The following is a 19,721-nucleotide window of genomic DNA, read 5'->3' on the forward strand; positions in this document are numbered from 1 at the left end:
GATGATTTTGCTTTTATTGCATGAACCTGAATAATGCTGTTCAGGGACAAGACCTACAGCTGAGCTCCTGCAGTTTTCTTCCGTAAAGAGAAAATTGCAGTTTAAATGGTGTGTCTGATCTAATGCAACCGCTGTATTCCTCTCAGTGGTCCCCAGCTGGAATTTTGACCGAATTTTGCAGGAAGAAAATATGCATCTGTCTCAAACATGCACACAAATACATGCACACACGCTTGTGTGCATTTGTGTACTCTCTTTCCGTCTCCAGCCTCCTACTTCTCTTAATATGATAGTAACTTTCAGACGTGAATAGGTTTATCAGAAGAATTCTTTCTAGCCATGCCACAGTGCGTTGCAAGCAGGAATTTAGAGACAAGACCATGTCTTTTGACTTCTTGACAAATTCTTAGTTGTTATTATTCAGCTAAATCACTTTTCTCATAGTTTTCTCGATTTATTTTATTTTTGTCTGCTTTAAACCTAAATTTCATGTCTTTACAGGCATATTTTCGGACAGTAGAACTCGTTCAGGAGCCTATTCCTGGGTCACCAGGTCTGAGTTTCTACTTCAGAATCAATGGCCGACCCATTTTCATCAAGGGCTCAAATTGGATTCCAGCAGATTCTTTCCAGGACAGAGTGACCTATGACAAGTAAGCCACGTTTGATGTTTTCTTAGGATAAAGGGTCATCTTTTCCTCCTTGTGATTCTCTATCAAAGGGTGGTGTGGAGGGCCGGGACTCCTATGGTAGGACAAATTGTTGCGGGTCAGGGAACTCAGAATTAAGGGTTAATTAACACTGAAGGATTGGAATGATGTCCAAGGTATGGAGGTGCAACAGCTGCTGGGAAGGTTTTTTTTTTTTTTTTTACTGTCTACAGGATACTGGCCTTTCTGTTATTTTTAAGGATAATTCTCAGGCTCTCTGATCCTGTTGCCTGGGACATGTTCATTGGCACTCAGAGGAGGTGCACTTCAGCCATGTCCCACCCCTTCTAGTACAGGGAGAGAGAAATGCACAAACAGCCTCTTGCTCTTCCCATATCTGGTGGAGGCTTCTTGGATTTCACAGACGTGGCACGCCAGAGGTAGGATGGAGGCCACAGTGTACTTTTGACTAGCTTTGTTCTGGGCAGTTGGAGCACCTGGATGACAGGGCATACCTCAGCACACTGTGTATCCACATGTAATTTAGAGGCTGCCCGCATGAATAAGGAAAATTAACAGGCCCTGAATCCCTTATAATGAGATTCAAAGCCTCAGTCTTTCTGTTCTCCCCCTTCTCATAATGCATTGTGGACCTTAAGAGGAGAATATAGATTTCCAAACATGTTTAAAAGAGATTTCAACTCAAATGATAGATATTTAAAGCAAGTAATATCTAAGAAGAAGAGAGCAACCTGATCAATAATGGACATTTCTAAATCTGCTTCTACCACTACTTTTGTAAAAGCACATTCTTATATTTACCACTCCATCTATTTTGGCTGTTAGTTAACAGGACCAAGTAACTTTTTCTACACAAAAAAATGGTTTTTTGAGATCTCTCCCGATATACAGGATTAGAAGGTATCAAAACAGTCTGGTTTCTATCAGAGTTATAAATCTTAGATTGCCTGCTAATGATGTACTTTTTTTTTTTTGTAGAAACTCCTAAGTGATACACTTTCACAAAACATGTATAAATCTTTTTGTATTTGACAGATTATGGCTACTCTTGAAGTCTGCAGCAGATGCTAACATGAATACACTTCGGGTTTGGGGAGGAGGAGTATACGAGCAAGATGATTTTTACGATATTTGCGATGAACTAGGAATAATGGTAAAACAAAAATACAGACCACGTATTTGAAAATGGACAAGAACTAGCAAATTAAAGTCTACTCTAAATGAACAAAATAGGAGAATTAATGCTTAAGTTCTAGCCATCTTTCCAAAGGATGCATAGATTACCAGCCTGATAGATACATATGTGTGTACATAAATAATTTAAAAGATTTTTTGAAATATATATAAATAGCTCATTAGTGAGGATGTCTGTTGAAACTGGAAGTGATATAGTAATATTTTGGAGTCTATATTAGAACCCCAACTTGTATTTTCTCTTCTAATTAAGGCTACAACTCTATGTTCCTTACTTTTCCCCACCACCCTTCCCAGCCCAGAACCTCAGTTTCCCATTTTCCCTTCCTTTTCTCTCTACTGTCTTTTTCCTGCACTCTTACATTTTCCAAAATCAGAGCTAGAGGCTTGTGCCTTTAGCTCTTTGTCTTCTATCTCTTCTCAGGCCAAAACCATCATCTATCTATATTGTACCTCTCCACAGTTCTACATTTCCTACTCTCTTGGGAAAGACTGAGAGGAAATAATGAACATCTGAGGGACTGGTACAAGTGATGTCACTTAATGCAGGATGTTGATGTTTGCACTGTGTTGATGAGCATGAAAGAAGAACTTCTGTGGATTATAGGCCTGGAGTAAGCAGCAACAGGGACTTGAAATAGTTGTGAAACAGATAGTGCATGGGAGGGGGTTATTGACAAGCTCAACTAATATTTTTTGCACTGCAGCCAGACTCTGGGGCCTTTTGGCTGTGTTTAGTACTGACTTGTGTGAGAATAGCCCTGCTGAAAATTCTGAGCACTTAAGTATATGCCCCAGATTGAGAGCAAAGGCCTTGGAATCTGACCTCAGTGAGGATTTAAGTTTTGCACAATTTGACTTCTGTGCTTAAAGCTACCTCTCAGTAATCAAAACACCATGGAAGGTACTCATGTTTTTCCCTGCTGGGGAAATGAATTTTATTTCTTTAAAAAGTATTTTCTCTTTCACAAGGGTAGTCAAGATAAATATATATATTTTACTCAAACTTTTTAAGAAAAAAAAAGTTTCATTTGGTTGTACACCGAGCATGGAAGGCCTTATCTAAAGGACCATTTTTGAACAAGCTATAATTGAGTATAAATGTAGCTGTAAGGGGAACACCTATGGCAAACGTATATAATCCTAGATGAGTACCTTTGATTATATGAGCTTGGAGGCACATGTTAATAAGCTTTGATGAAATAGGGACTGGATGATTGAAGGCTGAGATGCATCTGGTATTAAAATCCCAAGAAATGTTTATGGTCTTTATCTACAGCATATAAAAAAAAAGGAAAACAGAATTGACACCTTGCTGCCTTCTCCTGGGTGTGCTTGGCAAAAAAAATAAATAAAAAAAATAGTAGTTACATCTATTTTAGTCATCTGAATGAATGCCCTGATTTTTTCAGGGCTTCTGAGCACTTGCAGTTCTTTCATTTTTGACACTGTGCATCTAAGTAGGCCACGTAGATCTGTGCCTGGGCAGTGCTCAATGCAAGATTTAGATCTTATTTAGCAGCTGGAATAGCAAGTAGATGCGGAAAATCAGACCCTTATTCTGGAGCGGAGCGGTGCTGGAGGCTTTTGGTTTTATTCCTTCTGATGGTCTTGCAAAGGCTTAAAAGAGCATTAGAGTCAAGCTGTGTTTAAGGAAAACCAGTAATAGCTCACCGAGGGAAGTAGTGAAAGAAAGAGTTTAATTTGGTACCGAGAGCTCTGACTCCACACAGTCACTGAAGGATTCTGAGTAGTTTTTCAGCAGTAGCTTTGTTTTTTCTTAGAGTGTGGGACTGTAACAATTATGGATGCATTACATACACACACCCTGTCTTCTTCCATATCTCCAGGTTTTCTGGGGTATGGTACACTGAAAAAGTCATGGAAAAGCATGTTGCCACTGCAAGGAAATCACTACTGTATGAGGATCTGAGCTGGATCTCTTCATTATATATGTAGTATGGTGTGCAGAAAAGTGTAGTCCATTGGGAAGGACTCCCTCCTTTAGGTTAATGCACTCCTTCAAGAGATTTTTCCATTAACATTTCAGATAGACAGTACAGAGTTAGGGCATTAAAAAAAAAAAGAGGTAAAACAAGAAATCCTACCCATCCCTTTGGGCTTCTTCCTTTCCACTTTTTTGTAATCTCCTTCAAGGTACAAATGACAGAGTTCATTGTTGAATTGAAAGGCTTGCTGTTTTCTGCCAGGGTCTACTTGATCTTTCTTTGAAGAGAAAGAGAAGCATGCTGTTAAAGTTTGTTTCTGCCCCTCTTACTGAGTAAGATTTGCTCTTTTTAAGATCAGTTTGTGCATTTGGTGTGGAAGTGTTTTGTTAAGGAGTACACTTGAAGCATGCATGATACCTCTTCAGAAGTATTACTCTCTTCTTTTAACAAGTAATGGGGTTTTAATGTTACATATGCAAAGCATTAAATACAAAATTGCTCTGTTTAGCTGGAGACTGCCCCGTATTAATGTTTGAGCAATGCATGGGTTCTACTTATTCCACAGAAACCTATTGAAGTACATCTTACTGAGAAATATTCTGCTGATCAGTGAAGGCTGTCAGGCTCTAGTTACTAAGAGTAAATATTTTGTAACTCTTTATATTGAGAAAAAACACGGTACAGTATGCACATGCCGAATGCCATAGGGAATGCGATTGTTTTGGTGATGCTTTCCAAAACTAACGAATACAGCATTTCAGTTTAATTTTCTTTGATATAAATAACTTCTGTTTGAACAAAGTATTGTGTATCCAAATAAACATTTATTTTCTCAAGCATGGAAAATTATTTGCTAACAGATTTTTTATTTTATTTCCTATTTCTCATAGATTTGGCAGGATTTTATGTTTGCATGTGCGCTGTATCCAACTGACCAGAATTACTTGGAATCAGTAAGAGCAGAAGTTTCTCATCAGGTATTTTGTCCATGTGATTTATTTCGCATAACTTGGCTTTGATTGAGTGTCTGCATAATTTAGTTTCCCAGAAATGCTCACTTGAAAGTATTTGTTAATGTTAATTTAGGTAGCTGAAACAAAAGGTAATCTTGGTAAATCCTCTTTAACTTACTTGCGGGAGTAGTAGGTGAAGCAGAGGTCCAGGCCTTCCTCACGTGCAAACTGCTCTCTTCTCAAGGATATTAAAGAGCATCCACTGAGAGAGTGAGCTCTCACAGTAGTAACGTGCCTTAGCACAGAATTTACCCTTCACATGTGGCTGAGTAGAAGCGGTTGGAGCTACACGTGTGTGTATAATGAATGTGTGTCGGCATACTAAAAGTTTATGCAAGCATACAAAAGTTTAAGCCTGATCTGGAGCTGGGGGAATAGTGAAGTGTGGATAAAAACATGTGAGTGTAGACTCAGAATATGTAAAATATGCAAGTGGACTTGTAATTCAAGTAATAACAAAGTGATTTTTTTTATTACTTCTAAGAGTTGTATTTTGCTTAACCACTGAAACTGAATTGTATTTCAGGTAAGGCGGTTAAAATCCCATCCATCAATTATTCTGTGGAGTGGTAACAATGAAAATGAAGCAGCAATTGCAAGTGACTGGTTCTCCATACCACCTGCTGACAGAGAAGTCTATATCAAAGATTACGTGCTGCTGTATGTGAAGAACATCCGAGAAATAGTTCTTGCTGTAAGTAATCTCAAGAAACCAGGGGGGAATGTGGCTTGGCAAAAGATTTTAATGTTTGTAATTTAAGCATTTTTTTTTTTTAATTCTCTTTGGAAATGAAAAACAGCACATTATTGAGGGATTGTACTTTCCAAGCTTGTGTAAACAACTCTAAACTCAAGGGTCATCTACAAAACAAAACAAAAAAATGACTCTGTGATATGTTAAAGAAGACCTGAAAGTGTAGACAGTCTTGACTCTTTCCTATTTTATTTGCTCCACAAAATGCCTTCACTTGCAATGGACAAAAATCAGCTTGCCCATTAATTGATCTAGATGATCAATTTCCGTTATCCTGATTTTATTGAAGCATACTGTATGATGGATTTAACAACCCTAAGCTTTTCAACTGTAGTTGAAAAAATTCATGAAAATACTATTTGTCCAGTGTGCACTTCTAGTACTTGACTGAAGTGTTTGGCTTAAGTATGTTAAACAAAAGCTACACCAAACATTGTCCTTTCCATGCCATTTGGTCATTATATTGTTTTTTGTGATGTGTGGTTTTGTTTTGTTTTAAACAGGCTAATGATGTTTTACAGTATATGAAAGCAAAATAAAATATTTGAGATAAGACTTAAACTGTGAGCGTGCAAACCAGAAGCACCTGAAATCTGTGATGATGCCTACTGTGATTCGGCACTACTCAGCACAGTTCTTGTAGCTTTATTTCTTCCTTCTTGGAAGTATTGCAGTTCTTCATTACGTTGTAGAATCTACTTTTAACTAACTTTTTTTTTGCATATGCAGAGTGAAATTGATTTGAAAGTGCCAAATTGATGTTGCATATGTAAGGACTTATAAACAATGCTTGAACCCAAGTGATATTCTTAGCTCTCCTTTTGGCTAAGAGATGTGTAGAATGACAAAATATTGCAAGTGTTTTGTGTAGTTAGAAATTCCCTTTTCAATAAGAGAGCATGAGGTTTTGTTAACCTAAAAATGTTAGTGGCCTTTTTTTAACCCAGTTATCCCTTGTACAGCTTGATGTTACTGACTTCAGGGTATGATAATACTCCAGGTTGATGGTAACCTCTGTCATTTTGATGATGAGATGCATTTTATGTTTTGGGGCTCATGACCTGATGCTTCCTTTGCACTAAGGCAGGCAAACAGTGTGTAGGTGATAGCAATGTTATTGCTTGTTGTTAGAGGCTACTGGCATTGTCAGAGTAGCTGTACTCTGAGAATTCATAGTACCTTTCTACTGGAAAGACGGAGATACAGGGAAATAATAAAAACAAGGGATGGGTTTGAAAGAACCTGCTGGAAAGGATCCTGCTCTGAGAAGTTATGCATGCTGAGTGTTAGTTGCTTCTTAGAATCAAGGTGTCTATCAGGAATGTAGATGCCTGTATTTCAGGCAGTTTCTTTGCACTGAGTGGCCTGTACAGGTATACTGTGGTGTTTCAGTGGCTGGCTGAGCAGTTTGGATGGCCAGTGCATGTTTCACAAAGTGAGGTGTTCTGGCTTGATACTGTTTGTCAGTTACAGTCCACTTGTGCATTGTCGCTGTCCAGCAGGGAGCGTTTTTTATTTTAAACACATAGATTAACTATCTTGAGTGCCAGGAAGAACCATACAGTGATGTAATTTCAGGTCCTGTATAATACAAACCAGCTGAGGAAACCCTTAACTACTAGCAGAACTGAACTGTATCTCTTAAAGACTTTGGGGAACCTAGAATATCCTGTAATAAATTGTTTTAGTTAATTGTCAATTACTCATATTCAAAAAAAAAAAAAAGCACCAGGGGTGGTGAGGAGCAGGGCTACTCTTTCTTGAAATGAATTACATGTCTAAGTGCTGTGCTGCCTTAGAGCCAATTGCAGTATGTTGTGACTGGTAATTCAGGCCTCTGTCTTACCAGTAGAGGGATAAATGAATTATACCTGCAGAAGGATTCCTTCGGTACTTTGTAGGGTACCGAGGATAGTGATAGAAGATTTATTATAGCAAATCTGCTGAGGCTATAAATAAAGGCCACTCTGAATAATTTGAAATGTAACCCCTTATATAGTGTCATCTACCTTGACGTGCAGAGCCAGCCAAAAAGACAATAACCTGCAATGCTACCATGCAGGCATTAGTAGCAGAATACCTTGGGTTTGTTGAGACTAAATACAGGTAACTGCTTAATAACAAAGGGAAAAAATCATGGCCTTGCTGCTGCAAAAACACTACAAAAGTAATGATTTTACATAAAGGAAAGAAGTTACGGTATTCAAATATTAATGTTCCTTGAGTTTATTTTTCATGAGACGCACTTTAAATAGGTTTCATTAAGAATTTAGAAGCATATAAAGATAGAAAATCTCTTGATGTGAGGAGAAAATTCTTTAGAACAGCAGAGCAAGCAATATCATGCCTAACTGTGTTCCAGGAACAGGAATAAGAAGCTAATTAAGCTAGTAAAGATGATGAATGTCAGGACACAAAAAAGAATGTTTCCTAGGTGGTGACTCAGAATTTTGGAAAAGGCATGTTCTTCCCCTGCATCCCCCTCCCTTTTCAAAATGTGTTCTAGATATTTAGACGATAAAAGCCAATCACTTTAAGAGGGGTTGTGGGTTGTTGTTTTTCTTTTCTCTAATCCCAGGAAGATAAGAGTCGTCCTTTTGTTGCATCCAGTCCTACCAATGGCGTGGAGTCAGTTAAAGAAGGCTGGCTCTCCCAGAATCCTTATGATACCCATTATGGTGACACTCACTTTTACGACTACAGCAGTGACTGCTGGAACTGGACAGTGTATCCTAAAACTCGTTTTGCTTCAGAATATGGATTTCAATCCTGGCCATCCTTCAGTACACTGGAAAAGGTAAGGCTGGGCTTCCAAACTTTATTGTTCCCTCTGCCGTCATTTAGTGAGGGCAGTGGGTCTCGTCCCAACAAACTAGAGCATCACAACTGCTGCTGGATTGATACAGTGTTAGGTCTGGTAAGTGGCAGGTGGGATAGAAGTGTGTAGTGGTGAGGAGGAAGGGGATGAAACTGGACTTGGATCCCTCCTCAGTGGTTAGTATATTTGCCTTGATGTTGTAAGAGGAACCAGCTTTAATACAATCAGTTGTTTTATTAGCGTTGCTATTACAGGAACGCCAAAGAAAAGTCATATATTTTTTTTCTAATTATCTGAGTTTTAAAAATAACTTTTCCTTTCTTAACGAGTAAGTGACACTTTTTTATGATCTCTTCAGATGGAGAAGCTTGTATTGATTGAAATGTTAAGGCACTGCTTAACCCTGGCTACTAGCTTAATTCCAGATTTACTTGTTTTATGGCTCTTCTTCCATTGGATGTGAACTATAAAAGATAAGCAATATTGTGACTTAGTAATAAAAAGTCAGGTGGCTGTGCCTGGTCGATGAGAGAATGTTAAAGACTATTAATTTTAATATCAATTCTATTTAATATATAGCTTAGTAATGATAGCCTGGCATCTGTTTTCAGTGGCTGTGTTGAAAGATTCTGTGTCAATTAGACACAGAAGAAACTCAACCAATGCTGAATTGTGCTGAACTCTAAAAAGTATTGATTTTTATTCTTTTTTACCTTTTTATTTACCTTTTATTTTTATTTACCTTTTATTCTTTTTTCAAGTTATTTGCTTATATGCAATACATAAAGAAAAAATTAAGAAGATTTGTTTTTGTCTCCTATTAAATCAAGGTACTGTGTATTCTATCTTATTTTTGTAGTTCAAGCAGAGATGCACGATGCTGTTCGCCCATTTGTTCAGAGAGAGATATATATAATGTTGATACCTGTGCATGTGTCTAAAAGTTCAGAATGTTCCTTTCAGTTTGCTGGACAAAAAATATTATCTGGGGCATAATCAGTACAATCATCCAAATTAATGACAATGAAAATTTTTCAATCTATCCAGCCTAAGATGAATGAATTTAAATAAAAGATTTTATAGAGATGGTAATTACAATGAAAGCTTAACAGTCATAGCTGTGTGACCTATACTGCATTGTTGTTGTTCTTAGTTGGAAAAAAAACAAACCTGTTTCATGATCATTTGTTTCCAGAGGCAGATTGTTGTAGCAGGTTTTGAATGCGTATTATTAGAATTTAAGTCCTTCTAGCTTCTGATATTTATTAAACCTGGAAAGAATGCAGGTTCCTTCCAAGACACCAAACATGCCTAGATATATTTGACTAGAGTACATGCTTTCATCTTAATGTATGGTGTTTCTGATTTGATACAAACCCAAGGAAATCTTTTGGGGTCCCTCGGTCAAACTCAACCAAAGAACAAATAAACTTCATGTGTAGCCAGTAAGCTACACATTACTCTTGCAGGTTCAACAGCAGTGTCTGTTTTCATGTGTTTGTACGAAGAGTGTTAGCAAAAGGTGTTACTTACTCAAAATTTCTGCATGGCTGCAATACAGAAATGTATTACCAACGGTAAAGGTTTTGGATGACGTCAGCAGAGTGTAATAGGAAACCTTTCCTGAATATCCTGTCAGTCATTAATTGCAAAATGTGAATTCAATGCATGTTTTCATTCAGGTATATTACTTTTGTGTTTTTAAAAGGTTTCCTCCTCTGAGGACTGGTCCTACACAAGCAATTTTTCTCTCCATCGACAGCACCATGAAAATGGCAATGACCAGATGCTTCAACAGACTGGATATCATTTCAAGCTTCCCCAGACCACAGATCCCATAAAAAAGTTCAAAGATACGATCTATCTCACTCAGGTAACAGTGATATCTTCAATATAAGGAGCTGTTCGTACTTGTCCCTGTAGATACTGTCAGTGGCTGAAACTGGACCATGGCAGGGGGGTTGGAACTGGGTGATCTTTAAGGTCCCTTCCAACCCGAACCATTCCGTGATTCTTTGATTTTGTGCTGTTACACAATGTTCAGTCACGCAGAAACATTCTGCATTGAACCATTGGAGAGTCCAGTTTAATTTGGAACTAGCTTGTCTCTCATTTGTTGGAGAGACTGCAATTTTCATGACAGAAGGGCTGGAATACTTCATGGGGAATTTCCCAGAAATGAGCTCAGTCAGGAGAAAGCCTGGCTGCATGTGCTACTTTGTTCCCTGTCCTCAGGAGGGCACATGCAGGGATGTGTTGGACTTTTCTTGGAACACAGTTCTTCCTGGGGCTACTCTGTTTTATTCCCTGTTGTAGACAGGGTATGTTTTGCTTTTCATGTGGTCCCAGTAAGCTTATTATTTCCAATTTTGCCAGAAGAAATACATTAGCTTTTGAAACAAAATTATTTCTAGAGAATGCAGTTGTCTGTGAATGCGACCATTGGTAGCTTTTGTTTTGTTATGAACTCTAATATTTATGTTTTAGAGAATCTACTTCGTTTTTTTCATAAGTAGGTTATATGTTGGTCTTCATCTGAAGTAAGCTTGCCTCATGCTTCTTCTTTCTTTGTGATTTTTATGTGACTAATAAATAACGTTAAGTAACTTTTCAATGTTGCTAAGCAAGATTAAAGTGCTATTCGTTTTTTGTTGTGTTCCAAGAATTTCAGAAACACTCTTGCTGGGAATAACTGCACATTCACTATGTTTTTGATGTTTGAGAGCTGCTGTCAGCAAGTTTTATATAAAAACAAAACAGCTGGGGAACTTTAAGCACTGATGACAGGAGAACAAGGATAGATGATGCTGTGAAATTGAAAACAGGGGTAAACTTGCACTGTGAGGTCTTGACTCAGAACGCTATGAGAGCTTCTGCAGGGTTAAGTCTGTTGAGGCCTCATTAACAGGCTAAACAATTTAAGAATACCAGAATGATGATAGCAAAACAGATAAGGAGAGTAAACTTGGCTCTAATTGTTAACTTAGAAGCGTTCTTTTCTTCTTTAGGAAAGCTCAAAGGTACTTTTTCTCTTCATTTTGAGACTTCCTTTAGTACCTCCTCGGCCTAGTAACATTCTTTGTGAAGAAAATAACAGGTTATTTGGCTTCTGTCGAGAAGGTTGCCAATGCAAAATTACAGAAGATGTTTTATTAAAGATGAAGTGGGGAGGCAGGACAGAAGTGGAAGTGCAAGTGAGAAGAGGTTGCTCTTTGGGTGCAGAATGTTGAATGTATACTGGAACCGTGTATTGCGTGTGTTTGAAGTTATGTGCCGTTGCTGCGACGCCTGTTTTATAAGTCAATATATACACATATGCTTTGAAAGTAAAGCACACTAAAAATAACTATTTTTAAAATGTATTTCTTGACCAAGGTGATGCAGGCTCAGTGTATAAAGACAGAAACTGAATTCTATCGTTTTAGTCAAAGTGAAATAATTGGCGGAGAAGGTCACACAATGGGTGCTCTGTATTGGCAACTCAATGACATCTGGCAAGCACCTTCGTGGGCTTCCTTGGGTAAGTTTTGCAACAGTCTGATGAAATGCACCGTCAGTCTTTGTTTTGCTCAACTGGAAATGTCAGGATAAGAAGCAAGGCTCTGCACTCTCTCTCTGGTGACTTTGCACAATTTAAGCATGTGTCTGTCCATCGTTGAGAAATGCTTTCCAGAAAAGTGTTTTACGCAGGATCATCCTAATAGTCTGTGGAAGAGGGTAATGAAAAAAGCAATTATTTTCCTACGGAAGTTTTGCTCTTTAGGTTCAGATTTTGCAGCCAGCAACTCATAACAATGTTTTCGAAAGGTTTGGTGTAGAGAAGTTAAAATTATATTTAATTCTTAATTCCTGAAAATATGTTTGTCATTTAAGTGGTATTCTGATTTCTCCAAAGAAAATAAGGAGATGATTGAAGAAGGATAAAGCTGCCTACTAGGAAGCAGCAGTGGTTAAGAATGAGAGCACAACCCCGTTTTCCAGAGAAATTTTGTATTTATTTTTTGCAAAAATTCTTTTAAAATTGGAAATTTCTAAGAAATTTTATTTCCAGAAGGGCCTAGAAATCCCTGATTATAGTAGTTGGCTCAGCTATACTGGTGCACGTGAGCACCTAGCCACCCTGAATGAGAATGGACAGAAAGACAGCTAGTGAGATAAGATAAGGAGCACCTATGCATAAAATAATGACTTCCATAATAATCCCAACAAATTTGGTGATACTGTGTCCCCTGAGGTAAAACGATCAAAACAACTCCCTTCAGTGGCAGTAGCATGTTGTCCAAAACCTATGGAACTGTGATCCTGTTCGAAGCAGGGTGGGATTTATGATCTGATGGTGTCCTTAGCTGTCTAATAAGTGGGATGAAAGTATCTTCTCCATGCATAATTTGATTTTCACCAGAACTTTGTATGATACCTCTCACCCAGCATAGCTTCTGAGAAACTCTTTATAGGCAAGATGACTAGCTGAGATTTGGTGTCTAACTTAGTGTCAGGTGAGGTGAATCACTCTTTGTGGCTAAATTATTTTGCTAATATGCTATTTAGCTAAACTGCACGTGATATCTCCTTTTATTCTTTTTATATATGTTATTTTCAGAGCACCAAAATGGAGGAAGCAGATATATGAAGAAAGAACTTGCTTAGGCAATAAGAAATAGGAGAGGAATGTGTGGTATGAAGGAAGTGGCTGTGTTTCATGTTTTGTACACTCTAACTCTTAGTGACTTCCAGATAGTGTTAAGTTCTGGATCTTTCCTTATTACAAAATGCCATTTGGTCTTGTTTTAGAAACTTAGCTTGCCCTACCCTACCTGTCTTCCTTTTTAGTTCTCTGAGAGTCATTTGTCCTTCTCTTATTTTTTCTCCATTTATCCAAGCAAAACAGCGGGCACCAAGAAAGGAAAACAAAGTAGTAGAAGTAACAGGCTATTTTATTAAAACATTAAGACAGTGGTCCAGCTATAATGGTCATGTTCCTGGACTTTCTGTTCTCGTACTTGTAGTCCAAGTATCCCAATGTTTATTTTTATGATTCTAGCAGTTACCGACGATCTTGGGCTTTCAGTGCCTCAGAAGAAAAAGATACTTGGAAAAATGCCTCTTTGTAAAGACAGGTGTATTGATAGATGAAGTGATTGTGAAGACCATAAATGTCTTTTTAAGTACAGTGCTGATGTCATTGTAGAAAATACATCGAATACTTGAATTATTCATATGTTGTTGAAGTTAGTTTGCAGAAAAGAAGCTGAGCAGAGATGCAGCTGTTCCTTTGTTTCATTCTGTTCCCTCAGTGGAATGAGGAAAGGTTTAATATTCATTTAATTAGGCACTGTGGTAGAGGGATTTTTGAAATGCTAATGGCTGAAATTATGCAAAACTTCAGGGAAATTAGTTTTACTTGCACTTCAAAAACATGGTTCTGCGTCTTGTTAGATGGCACAGTAGTATCACCAAAGCTCTTCTTATTTAAATCTGTTACTTCACAGGGACCCATGGAGGGGCTTGCATAATTTCCTGTACCAAGCGGAAGTGTTTCCTCATGAAATGGGGAGGGAAAATGATAGCAAATACATCTCACTAACTTATCTTTAAAATGTTAGCTTGGAATTGAATGAAAAGACAGCACAGTACTTCTGCCTTCGGTTCAGAACGAAACATGTTTCACCACAACTGGGATTTTGATTGTTAGCAGCTGGTTATGAAGCCAGTTGTGTTTTAGCATCCATGTAGTGTGTTTTGGGAAGTGCTGCGATGCACGTGGCAATTTATCACCCTCCCACACAACGTCACCTCGAGGTGCCAAACTGGTTGTCATGAGATTCCCTGGAAGAGATAACTAGCTTTTATTGCAGGTTCAATATTCAAACCCCCGGTGAGCTGAAACCACAGGATATTATGGAGAATAATAGATTTGAATTCATGAGGCTGATGTGAGGAAAGAGCTAGCAGCATGTTTCTCAGGTTGCATTTAATGATTTCAAGTGATTAATTTAAAATCCATACCAGGGAGAAGAACAGTTTGTTCTCACTCCTGCTATGAGTGTAAAAGGCTTCGGGGAACAGCCAGAAAAGAGCGTACTAAGGTCTCTTTTCAAACCTAATTTTAGTTTCCCGTTCTGAAGTTTGTTATTACAAAGAATACAGACCCCATCTTATTATCAGGAAAAAAATGGGGAACTTGGATTTCTTCAATAATTTGTTTAAATATGTGGGGAGGAGGAAACCACCTCAGGTCTGTTTCAAATAACTTTGGACTATTGCTTTTGGGTATGCTGGCCTGTTACAGGAAAGTTTAAACCCAGAAATATCTCATGATAACTACTTGATCTCCACATTTCTTGCATCCATTTTAGGGGTGGGGAGAGTATTTTATGTGCAAATTGCCTAGTTTTTAAATCAAGAAATATGACTGATCTTAAGGAAATGAAGGCAGCAGATGAGCTGAAAAATATGACTTCTGTAATCAGTGAACTTCAGTCCTCTGTGCTGACTGAAATTACTTTGACAATTATGTTACCAAGATCCTGTTGCTGGAAAAGTTATCTTTGGAAGTCCCTTCCTGTGTGAAACTGCTCCAGCAGTTGAGCTTTGTTCTTCAAAGGGGCTGCAGGCTTTTGGGGAAGGGGAATGCCAACCTTAAAAAGCTGATTTCAGGTAAACAGACTAGCGATGTTGTAAACATCCCAGAACAATAGCTGTAGTAGTTGAACCCTAGAATGAGTTTTGAAATGGTGAAAACTTTTAAGTGTGCGGTTTGTTTGCTCTTGTTTGTTTCCTGAGTTCCTTGTCTGGTTGTTTTTTCTGTGTGAAAGTATGTTGCCAAGTTTACTCTGAATGGTTTCCTCCACTGGGCAAGTTTCTTGAGGATCTCTGTATTTGCTGCGGAGGTAGAAAAGCTGTCTTTCCTTCCAGCAGCTGTTGTAATGTGATTATGGAAACCAGTCAGAAACGAAGGCACAGGGAAAACTGAGGGTAGGACCCATTAAAAGAGAAATGGGACTCCACACTACTCTTAGTGACAGAAACTGCTCTACTTCAATTGCGTTGTTCACCTTAGTATTTAAGACAGTAAAAGACTAGATTTTCATCATGTAAATAAAGCTGAGAAAAAAATTCGAGTCAGCAGGCACTGGAACCTCAGCCCATATTGGGTGTCCTGTCTGCAGTCATGGTGGGCTCTGTCTGAGGCCTGCAGCGAGCAGCATCTATTGCCCTGACGACTCAAATTCCTGACAGTCCTGTGGCAGTCCTGAGGGCTTCAGAAAGTTCAGCCTCTCCCAAAGCCTGAGCTTGGGCACAGTGCTTGTTTCTCATACAAGGACTGTTGCTTATAGTTTTTAGATCGGATACAGCCCCACGGTTTGGCATTTTTCAGATAAGCCATCCCCAGTCCAAATTTCTCATCTTCTCAAATTTTGTGGCCCTGAAAAATAACTGGTTAGCACTCCCTTGTTTTTGGAGTTGTTGTCCTTTAGACCACCAGTGCTTTGTACCAGAAGTTGTCCTTGGAGTGCAACAGCATGGCTTTGTTCGTGTGCTGAACAGCACCAACGTGCGATGTTCATCAGTTTAGCAAACTGTTTTGAAGAAACTCTGCAGCCTCTCCTGAAGTATTCTTTCCGACTTCATCTCTTCAGTTTGCTTCAGTACAGTTAGCTTGAATGCCAGTGTTGTTTTGTTGGCAGCAGTCTGATCTTGTAGCCCAGTTCAATTTTGTACGGGTTGTCCAGGCAGACACAAGCTTTTCTTGTCTGTTCACCCATCTGGCTGTTTGTTAGTGAGCTTGCTTAAAACAAGGTGATGTGCAGGGTGCTGAGCTGGAGCTAATGTGCTTTGTTCTCCGTAAAGTTCATTCATGTCTGTGTGGAGTGCAGGCTGAGCATGTTCAGGTCTGCCTGTTGAAAGCCACAAACACACCCTTTAAAGACCTGCATCACTCTGGATATGAAGTCCTTAATTATGAAGTGTTTGAAAGTGCAGAGAGCTCTGTACAAGCACCAAAACAGCAAGGTAATTGGTTCCAACAAAAGCGCGTTACTGGAAATCTTTTTTCAGCATCCCTGAACTCTAAACCTGTTGTGTAAAACAAAGAGCCAGAAACAAAACTGAAGCTGGTATCTAAGTTTTCTTTCCTTGTGAGGTTGTGCAGCTGGCTTGCTGCTTCTTTTTAGTGCTGTTTCAATGACGAGATAACGGCCAAGCAGAGGGTGAAAAGGCTGACAGTGGGTGCTAAGTGCAAAATGAAAAGAGAAAGGAATGGAAATGGTTCCTCTTTCAAAATGTCTGTATGGAAGTGTTGTATCTGGCAAAATTGCCTTTTTTTTTTTTTTTTGAAGAGGAGACAAGGTTTCCTGCTTTTCCAGCTTGTTATTGACAGACTATCAAGTATTAAAAATAATGAGGTACTGTTTCCCAATAAATAAGCAGAGCAAACTGTTTGGCATGTCTGCAACATGTGCTTAACTAAATCCCATACAGTAAGCATTGTCTCTAGACTTCAGTAAATTAATTTTGCCTAACTTAGAGCTGCCCTTGTTTTGAGAACTTGGGCTTCATTGCTCCTGATGTTCTAAGGAAGAACTGAAAGAAAACTGTTGAAAGGGGGAGAGAGATTAGTCAGACTATTGTCCCTTTCTTTACAGTGGTGGGAGTTGGTGGCAGTGCCACCAATGCCTTTGTGTTTGTCCAGATGCTCTAACTGCTTGTTTGCCATGTAGTACGCTGAGTCAGTTCTGTTAACGTCACTTGTGTTGAAGGCTTCCTTTAATTGGATAACAGAATATCAATGATAGGGCTGAAACTTAAAAAATGTGACTTTTTGGTGAAGACGAAAAAAAGCTTGGAAGAGTATCAAATTCCTTCCAGAGGAGAGCCTTGTCTGGAAGGAAACAAGATTAACTTCAGTCGTTCTCTGCACCTGGTAGAGGTGAAAAAGGGTGGTGATGACATGGTGTTGCTATAGCAGAACTTGAGAGCACAAGAAGGGATACTGTGCCAAGGCAGTGTTGGATTCATCTGAGTCTTTCTGTTTTTTATCCCTTTCCAGAGTATGGTGGTAAGTGGAAACTGCTCCATTATTTTGCCCAGCACTTCTTTGCCCCACTGCTGCCTGTGGCCTATGAAGACAAAGGTGTGTTTTACATCTACGGCGTCTCAGATCTTCACATGGACCACAAGCTGACTCTGAAAGTAAGGGACACTCCTCCAACTGCCCTTGTGTCCCTCCCTGTAGAACGTCAGCTACTGAATGAACAAAACTGAAATGAGCACATCTTCATATAGACAAACTTCAGTAAATCCATTCCCAAACACAATGGGATGCAATTCATGTCTGTAATATTCTTAGGGGCAATATCGCACTTTGTTGTTACAGTACTGTGCACTGTTTCACAGAACAAGGAACTAAGTGCCTGTAGGTACAGGCCTGAAGCTAACTATTCTGTTGCAATCTTGTAGGGATTTATGGTTAAAAAAACAGTCTGTAAAATGGTACCTCATTACTTAATCTGTTCCTTGGGTGTTAGAACTAGATTGATGAGCTGAAGTAGGGGAAAAAAGGTTCACACCTTCACTTGACAGCACTTAAACTACACTGCTTTGGGAAAATAACTAATTTTTTTTTTTGCATGCGTGAAATATCAAGAAAACATCTAGGTATACTTTAACTGCAAGGTCACCTATGCAATGTCACCATTTTACAGTTGATGCCTTTACTGTGTTTTCCAACACTGCTATAGAAAGTGGTAGGTTTTATTAGATAGTATTGGGGCTGCTGAGTTGTCTTGTAGAACACAGTCTTTCTTTTCAGTTTCCTAAGTTTTATTGCTGTTAATTATATGAAAACCAGACTCCAAGTAAAAGTAGTCACCATTATGCATTGCAAGATACAGTTCCTGACATAAAGAGCTTCCCGTGTGAAAAAGCTGAGAAGGATAGAAAAAGAGCCCTAGAGATAAGGAGTGACTTACTAGTCAGTTCAGAACTAATATTCTGAGTATGTCTGTTCCTCTTTCACTGCTCTGTCTGGTAGGTTGTGGTGAATTTTCAGATTTATAAGTTTAGTAGGTTTTGTTTGTTTTCAATAAAAATTTAAAAAAAAAATCAGCTCATATTTCTGTTCTGGAGAGGTTTTTGGCAACTGACAGCCTCCAATATGGAAAATGGTTGACATTCTGGATTGTCAGTTTTTAAATTAGGATTGCAATTAATGGAATTGTTTATTTCTGATCTGAGTTATTGTCACAGACTTAAATTAAAATTTTCTGATAAAATCAGAGAAGCATTGGCAATAGGCTAGTTCCAGTGAATATTGCATTTAGCACTTCAAGAGAATTTGGAATGTCAAACTTTTGAGTCAAACTTTGGAGTCAAGATGTGTTTCTTACTGCAGAACTGTGTTAAGGTCCAAAACCAACCTAAAATATTTAAAGAGAGAATTCTGTCATTCTCATTAAGTGCCTGTCTTCCAAATTATGCATTTTGAAATGTAAGGGTGTATTCATAATGCATGTGTGACCTCTGGGAATGTATATTTTACTGTCTTAATAAAACTTCTGAAGTCCCTTTTAAGATGATGCAGCAGGCTTCTGTTTAACGGTGATTGTGCAGAAGCCCTAGATTACCCAGTTGGGTTACATCAAATAACACTGAGCAATTTCAAGAAAATCCTTTGTTTCACTTTTTTAATCAGGCAGAGGAGGAAAAAGAGCCAAGTAATTCCATTTCCCAGCACGCCCTTGAGAGGAACTGTCAATGCCCTCCTCTCAAGGAGCCTGGAGAAAACAAAAAGCCTTGCAGATCAGAAAGAGTAGCAGATCCAGGTTGTTTGAAACAGACTTGCAGTTAGGTTTATATAATGATCTAATTATTATTCAGTATTGATTGTTTAAATCTTTGTGAAGTTTCTTTGTATTACAGTTGAAAATTGGCTGGTACTGTCAGGAGAACATCTCTTCCTATGAGTGATGGGAAACCTAGGGTGCTGGGTTGTTTTCACAGATGTAATTTCTCTTCTGCTAAGCTTTGTGCTCTCTCAAGTACTGTTTGTGCCTGATAGGTCACTGTGCACTCTTGGAGTTCTCTGGAGCCGGTATGCACGCTTGCCAAAGACGGCGTGACTGTTAAAGCACAAAGTGCTGTCCCCATCTACAAGGAGTCCGTGAACGACTTGCTGGAAAGATGCAGAAATTGCACCAGGAAAAGCTGTGTTGTTACTTTTTATCTTGTGGGAGAAGGTGGGCTCCGGAGTCCCACAAATCATCACTTCCTTTCATCCCTGAAGGATGCTGTCGGATTGGAAAAGGCACGACTTAGTGTAAG

The 19,721-nt window shown here is 38.7% G+C and overlaps 1 protein-coding gene across 4 annotated transcripts in view; it reads left to right on the forward strand.

Annotated features, from left to right (window-relative positions):
* Positions 1 to 19,721, forward strand: part of MANBA (mannosidase beta) — a 56,191-nt gene that overhangs the window by 33,842 nt on the left and 2,628 nt on the right. For all 4 annotated transcript variants that reach the window (XM_080590647.1, XM_080590648.1, XM_080590645.1 and 1 more), the window contains 9 exons: positions 502 to 653; positions 1,707 to 1,824; positions 4,705 to 4,791; positions 5,354 to 5,521; positions 8,160 to 8,378; positions 10,108 to 10,272; positions 11,775 to 11,919; positions 17,449 to 17,591; positions 19,459 to 19,716. In XM_080590647.1, the coding sequence (XP_080446773.1) occupies positions 502 to 653; positions 1,707 to 1,824; positions 4,705 to 4,791; positions 5,354 to 5,521; positions 8,160 to 8,378; positions 10,108 to 10,272; positions 11,775 to 11,919; positions 17,449 to 17,591; positions 19,459 to 19,716 (1,455 nt within the window). The remainder of the gene's footprint in view (positions 1 to 501; positions 654 to 1,706; positions 1,825 to 4,704; positions 4,792 to 5,353; positions 5,522 to 8,159; positions 8,379 to 10,107; positions 10,273 to 11,774; positions 11,920 to 17,448; positions 17,592 to 19,458; positions 19,717 to 19,721) is intronic.

The sequence above is a fragment of the Anser brachyrhynchus genome (genome assembly GCF_964034855.1).
Source record: "Anser brachyrhynchus genome assembly, chromosome: 4".
NCBI lineage: Eukaryota > Metazoa > Chordata > Aves > Anseriformes > Anatidae > Anser > Anser brachyrhynchus.